Below are 6,941 nucleotides of genomic sequence, written 5' to 3'. Positions count from 1 at the left end.
GGAACCCTGTTTTAATTCGTGACTACCTTTACAGCTTAGTGCATTTTTTATAGAATAAACTAACTATCTTTAAACTCTGTGTTGTTGAATGAGGTTTATGGGATCCTATTAGTTTGATATTAGTAGATTTTTCTTCAATAATACTGTTAGTTGGTTTTCTATAGTAACCTTTCTGGGCACTCCATTGATGTGAAGTTTGACCATGTACTTTCCACAGGGGTTATACTCTGGTTCTCCTCGCCTGTTCTGAGGGTAGATGATGCTGCAGTGGAGAAAAAAAAAACAAATATTAGTTCTTATGCTCTATATAAGCCGAATGCTGTTGCAATGAAAAAAGAAGCTGCAGTCATACCTGGTGATGAGTTTCTTGTTGTAGCGCCTCTCGTAAGCTGCACTGATGGCCAGTGAAGCCACAAATGAACAGTCAGAGACCACCGTCTAAACAAACATGGGTAATTCAAGACATACAACATGCAATCAGCTTTTCAGAGCCATCAGAAATCTATTTTTATCAGTGGTTGCATTGGTTCTCAGTGAAACCGAAAACTGTTTCAGTGTCGCTTTGACTTTAAAAAGTAAGGTTCTGTTCTGCTTTAAATGCTCTATACCTGTGATAATGTTGCACCACCTACTGGGTAATTTGGACATTACATATCAATGATATTAGCTTTACTCAGAATAAATGAAAGATTAAAGAATAAAAAGTGTGAAGGAATAACTTTCTATACTGACAACATAAGCATATGAGTTGGAATGAGCTGCGAACCTGTTTGATGCTGAAGCTGGACACAGACATGATCATGGTGGGATTATTGCAGATCTCATCTGGCCGAACCCAGCGGGAGAAGATGGCTTTCTGTTTGGGAGAAAGAGCAAGTTTCCCAGTTTTGTCCCTGTAAGAAAAAAAAAAAAAAAAGATAACTAAAAACGTTTAAATCATTTCAAAAGAAGCAGTCAGCAAAAGGCTTAGTTCAACAAGCCAATTTACTCTGAATCACAAAAAAACATTACTGCCAAGTAGTGTGTTACACAAAAAAGGATTTTTGGTTTGGTGATAAAGTGTGACACATTGGTAAAAAATGCAAGTGAAGGAAAGGAAGGAAATATATAATTTAAACAGGCATATGCAAGTTATACAGGAATGTTATGAGGATAATAAAAGGTTTTACTGCAACTTTTTGCAAAGGAAAAGCACTGAAACTGATATTAAAAGTAAACAATACTAATAATACAAAAATAGATTTAGCAGAAACAAGATATATAATTTAAATCTAAATTATTTATTCGAACGAGACGAAAGCATCTGATTCTTCATATCTGGCATCCAAATATCGTTTATTATTAATTTTTAACAATGTTTAACAGAATGTAGCAACCACCCTAGAGATGTTTTACTGAACAGAAAGATTAATTATATTTTAAACAATAATATTTTACAAGTATTCAGTCAAATCATCAGATCAATGAACTTAAGATGTTTCAGTCACTTTTGCATATGAATAATTTTGGTGCAGAAACTTTTTTGGACAGGACCGTAACCTTAAAGGGAACCTTTGAGGTGAGTTACAACAGAGATTTTGGTTCTGATTTTCTCGTCTTAACAATTGGCACACCTCTGAACCATGAGGAAGACGTTTACAGAATAGTTAAAGCTGCTGGGAAAAGGGACCATCAACAAACTCAACACTAAAAAAACTATTATTTAGGTCATCAGAGATTCACGTACATGGGAAATTATACCGCTACTTTTGGTGATATAGTTTTTTTTCCATACCCATTCCATGTTTTTTTATTGTTTGAGTTAAGCTTATTACTATGACATATACTGGAAAAATAAGAGTTCCATGTCAACATCCCGTAATGTTTTGATGACAGAATAGGGATTTTTAGTTCATTCGTAAAAAATTTATAAATCCTACTTATGGAAGTTTTTAACTCCACCTACTTTTTACTGATTGACTGAGCTTTAAATGTTTTGTGTTTTTTTTTATGTGGAGAAACCAGTTCAGTTAGATGTTTGGCTTTTTTCCCTCATTGTGAGCATAGTCCATTTTCAGTTTTTATTAACTGAAGTAAACGTTTACACTTTAAATTCGATGGCAATAAATCTTTAAAGCCGAGTGACAATAAGGACTAAAACTCACGAGAACGGTACAGGGAAGGCAAATCGCTCCTTTAAGTCCACGCTCATGAAGGGCACATAGGCAATGCCATTGATTGTAGATGTACTCCTGCAAAGGTAGGCAGAGCAGAACTGATTAAAAACACTGATAGCAGAAATCTTTCACACCAGTACAAGTCATTGCTGACCAGAGTTTCTAACCCCAGACAGCATTCATAAAAAAATATATATAAATGAAAAATGCAATGACACGATACATTTGGTTCCTCTGACTCATAACATAAAGAGCATTGTTAGATCGTTTCATTAACCATCTCACCTGAGGACCTCGATCTCCTCAGCTGTGTACCGTTGACCCTGGGGCTCACTGGACTGAACCGCTCTGATTGGTTGAGGCTGTGGTCGGTCGTGGACTGAGAAGTCTGGCCCGAGAGGGAAGAACTGACGAACCGGTCCGCTTGAACCGCCGCTGGACTTGGTTCCTGGAGGCCCTGTTCTGTCCTGAGACTGTGCCGAGGTTGACTTGGATTGCGACTCTTTAAGACCTTCAGCTCTGCAGAAACATTTGGGAAACATACAGGCTGTCAGAATTATACTTTTAGTCGTTTAAAACAAATATGCTGTTTTTATTTATCATTACCTGAAAAGAATAATAAAGGACATTGAAGGTAAACTAACTAAGCATGAAAATGGGACTTTAAATATTCATAACACTTTGTCAAAGCTCTTTTAAATACTTCTGACTGATATGGAGAAAAAGGATTTAAGGCTTTCAAATCAAAGGTTTAAAAGTGTTTAATGACTAGTTGGCTGAGGGTTCAGGTCGGCACTAGATCTGACCTGTCCAAAGCTTGACGTGCCAGCTGCTTCAGCTTCGTCTGAAGAGTCTGATCTGATGACTCGTTCGACTGACAGGAAAAAACAGAAAGGAGGAATAAATAACATATGGTTTACCATCAATGACTTTGAAAAGGACAAACATTTATACGGAGGGAAAAATACCGTCTTTATGCAGAGCTCCACGGCCTGAGTGTACAGCTCTATAGCTTCATCACCGTTCCCCTTCTCATCTTCCTCAAAGGCCTGAGTTACCAGGAAGTGGGCGCGCTCTAGGTCCACCTGGTGGCGGGATTTCAGCGGGTCGATCTTCTCAGACTGGACTGGATTAGAAGTTTAATGAAATTAAAATACAGGAAGTTTGTTCAGCTAAACTGATTAGACTGTTGTTTACTTGAAAAGAGAACATACTGTCCCCAATTATTATTTTATTTTCATTGTAATGGGTTAATTTCCAATAAATGGGAAAAATACATATCAAAATTCCAAAAAAGTTAAAAAAAACACTCCACTGGACTTGGTTTCCAAGTTTGAAGACTTTTTGTTTCCCATCCAGGAAGCTTTTTCAATTCAAAATGTCAGAATACATATCAAAATCTTAAAGGCCTTTAAAAAAAAAAGATTTCAGTTGTAAATCTTATACACAGAGCTAAACTCTGGGCAGTAGTTGTCAAAAACAGCGTATACTCCAGCCATCTGTGGACACACCCATGTCAACACAGATCCAACCGCAGGGAGCAGAAACCAGTGGAAAACTACAGTCAAACATCTAATGTTAAAAGCACTTCAGAGCTTAGAAAACATTATTCCATAATGATCTAATATCTGCAACAAAAAGCAAACACCTCAGGAAATGATAATAAAAACTATGAAACTATAAGTTGAAAAAATACAATAAAAAAGGGAAAAAGGGAAGCAGTTTAGTACTACATTATACAAAACAGAAAACTCAATAGAAAAGTTATTTTTGAAATTAAGCGATGAAAGTCTAGTTTTCCGTGTGAAACAAGCTCCATAGGGATCACTGCAAGGGTTAAATTCAGTAAACTGGTCAGATCAGAATAGACATTAGACAACATGCAAATTATTACATGTGATGGAACATTTATACATCTCTCTGAAAACATTTTCCTAAGAGGGATGTTTTTAATCTTTAGCAGGGATGTTATTAGAGGAATTGAGATGTTATAAAACCTAGTAGAGACATTTGAATATGGCAAGGATTCAACAAAATGTCCATTGCTACCAAAGAGCGGTTTAGATATAAGTATATCCATGTGTTGAATTGGTAAAGTTAAAATCTAGCCTGAAACAAACTGAGAATCTGTAGGAAAAACTAAAATCTGATGTTTAACCACTGGATCTATATCCAGTCTGTCTGAGCTTAAGCTATTTTACAAAGAATTGGCATAATTTTCCGTCTCTCGATATGCTTTATTTAGTGACTGCCTGAGAGGACTTACAGCTGCAACATCAACAAAAGCTGATCCTAGAAAACAGTAAGCATGGATGATGGGTTTTTCAATCATGTTTTCCCCAAGTTTGTCTAATAAAGGTTATTTTAGGCCAATGCCTATCAGTCCAACCAATCCTTCATATGTGCTGCCGATATATTTAGGTCGATTCTACGACCCAAATATATCTTACTCCATTTACTTGATAAAAAAGTGTTATAAGTTAAATTAATCTTACAAAAGTCTCAATTTATTAAGAAATCAAAAAGAACACTAATGATGGAGAGCGATTGAATGCAGTGGCAATGCATGTGCCTCAAGTGTCCTTAAAGGTATAGAGGACAATCTTTTATTTCTGGGTGGATCATCAAAATAATGGTCCTCCATTCTGGTGATATGTTTATGTAAGGCCGTCCTACGTTAGCTATCGTTTTCTGCGCATGCGCACTTTCATGGTGTATATCTTTGGTGAGCTACGGTTTCAGACAGTCATTGAAGCTCGCCTTTCTCAACACGGTTCTTTGAAAACGGAGGAGGCTCGTAAGAGAAAAAGTGTCTACGAAGTGTATGAGAAGAAAAAAAAGGCCTCAGAAGAGGCAGATATATCCCAGAATGCTTTGTTCGGAGATCTCTCCTCACAAAGCATTATGGTATTTACTGTCACAGCAACCCACTGTCACCATAGGCTGCCACTACCCCACAGGGGCGACTAACAACAAAGATGGCTCAGGCACCATGCAATGAAGGATGAGTTACTACCAATGGGGAGTAAAAAGGAGTGATTATCTGTCTGAACGGTAAGTTAACTGAGTTTACTAAAAAGTCCACCATAAAGTCCCTGCTCTATATATTAATTGAGGGATTTAGTAAGCTTGTATGAGCTATGAGAGCAGCTACTTTTAAGCAGAGAGTGCACAAGGAGAAATGGGCTTGTGCATGCCGGTACAGGGTTGTGCAAGTGCATTTATTTTTAAGTGGAGAGGGCTAGTCTTTAAAAAAAAAAACTTTGAAGCAGCACTGCATAAATAAACTGCATGCACGTGTCAGCTGATACCGGTACAAGAAAACAACCCTAATATTGGTCAAATGTCATCCTGCCAATGTATCAGTCTGTATTTACAACTATGCACTACTTTGTGTTGGGCTGGGACATATATTTACGGTAATAAAAATACAATATTTGTGGATTTAAAGTGTCAAAATATGAAGATGGATAAAAATATGACTACAAAGCCTGGTAAAAAGAATATGGAAACAATCTTTACCAACTACTGCTTTGGTTTACAGGTGAAAACAACAGGAAGGAATTATTATGACAGCTTTCAGAGGACTTTACCTGCATTGTGGAGGGCTTGAACCCGGTTCAAATATTCATTCACTTTGTCCTGGAGCCCTTCCAGTTTGGACCCTGCCATTCCAGCATAGATCAAAGCCTGGGCTGCCTCCTATAACACACAATTACTGTTCATTTAAGGGTTCTTTTTTATTATTATTAATAAAAAGTAACTGAACAATAACAGCATGCCAGAAAAAATATATTATCCCTATTTGAAAAGATTTTACTAGAACTTGCCAAACAAACAGAAAAAAATATTAAACTGTCACAGTAAAAGTGGACTTTGAACTCACAGGACAAACACAGCTAAATGCTAACCATGACAGCTAGCAGCTGTTAAAGTGAAAACTTCAGCTACCTACCTTATAATAAAAAACAGCCTCATTATATTTGGCCTTTTGGTCATAGGTCACAGCCGCTTTGGCAAATTTGAAAGCATCGTGTTCCAGCGCTGTACAATCCATGTTGAAGCAAACTTTAATGGCTAGCTCCCTGCTAGCCAGCGAACAGGGCAGCTAACCACTGTGTTAGGGCAAATGTCTATCTTCATTCAGCACGCAGATTTTCTTCATCAGCTCGGACTGTACATATTGAACGCTCTTCTTTCTCTTCTTTACGGTAAAAGACAAGAAAGAAACGGATTAAAAGTTCAGCTTCTCCTTATGACTAAAAACACCAGCAAACATCAAAACAACACTGGCGTTTCCGGGAAAAAAACAGTCCGCGCAGCCGCAATAGATACTCAGCCTCAGCTGTATTATGGTGCGTTTACTGAAAACAGGAAAAATATATTTCTAAATTACTACTACACTAATTTAAACTTTAAAAAAGAAAAAAAATATCTTTAAAAACATGAACGGCTATGTAGGGAAATTAATAATGATTAATAATAATAGGAGCATGTCTTAGCTTTGGGAAATGCCTGCATAAACAACTTGAAAAAAGAGAAATAAATAAAGCTTAGTTATCCACCTTATTTCAACACTGATAAAAAAAATTGCTCAAGACATTTATGAGTTTCAGAAATTGAGAATGTTGAAATAAAAATGTCATTTGACCTAAGGAACAAGAAGAGAAGAAAAAAAAAAAAACACTGGGTAATTTCTAAATTTTGGGGGCTCTAAATTATTACATAGGCCTATATTAGGTCTATTAATATTAATCTTTTAAGGCTGTGGATGTTTATCCCCCC

At 36.7% G+C, this 6,941-nt stretch overlaps 1 protein-coding gene across 1 annotated transcript in view; it reads right to left on the bottom strand.

Moving 5' to 3' along the window:
• The window catches only part of capn7 (calpain 7), a 23,825-nt gene extending 17,373 nt beyond the window's left edge, over positions 1 to 6,452 (bottom strand). Inside the window, exons 1-9 of the mRNA XM_015370690.1 lie at positions 6,112 to 6,452; positions 5,750 to 5,858; positions 3,125 to 3,282; positions 2,963 to 3,030; positions 2,442 to 2,675; positions 2,145 to 2,231; positions 767 to 893; positions 353 to 438; positions 145 to 262 (exon numbers count right to left, since the gene is read on the bottom strand). Coding sequence (XP_015226176.1) covers positions 145 to 262; positions 353 to 438; positions 767 to 893; positions 2,145 to 2,231; positions 2,442 to 2,675; positions 2,963 to 3,030; positions 3,125 to 3,282; positions 5,750 to 5,858; positions 6,112 to 6,213 — 1,089 coding nt within the window. The 5' untranslated portion in view covers positions 6,214 to 6,452. The remainder of the gene's footprint in view (positions 1 to 144; positions 263 to 352; positions 439 to 766; positions 894 to 2,144; positions 2,232 to 2,441; positions 2,676 to 2,962; positions 3,031 to 3,124; positions 3,283 to 5,749; positions 5,859 to 6,111) is intronic.
• Between the last annotated feature and the right edge of the window lie 489 nt (positions 6,453 to 6,941).

The sequence above is a fragment of the Cyprinodon variegatus genome, unplaced genomic scaffold, assembly GCF_000732505.1.
Source record: "Cyprinodon variegatus isolate N-32 unplaced genomic scaffold, C_variegatus-1.0 Scaffold0, whole genome shotgun sequence".
Lineage (NCBI taxonomy): Eukaryota > Metazoa > Chordata > Actinopteri > Cyprinodontiformes > Cyprinodontidae > Cyprinodon > Cyprinodon variegatus.
The sequence above is the reverse complement of the archived record's forward strand: the minus strand, read 5'-3'. Positions and strand labels throughout refer to the sequence as shown.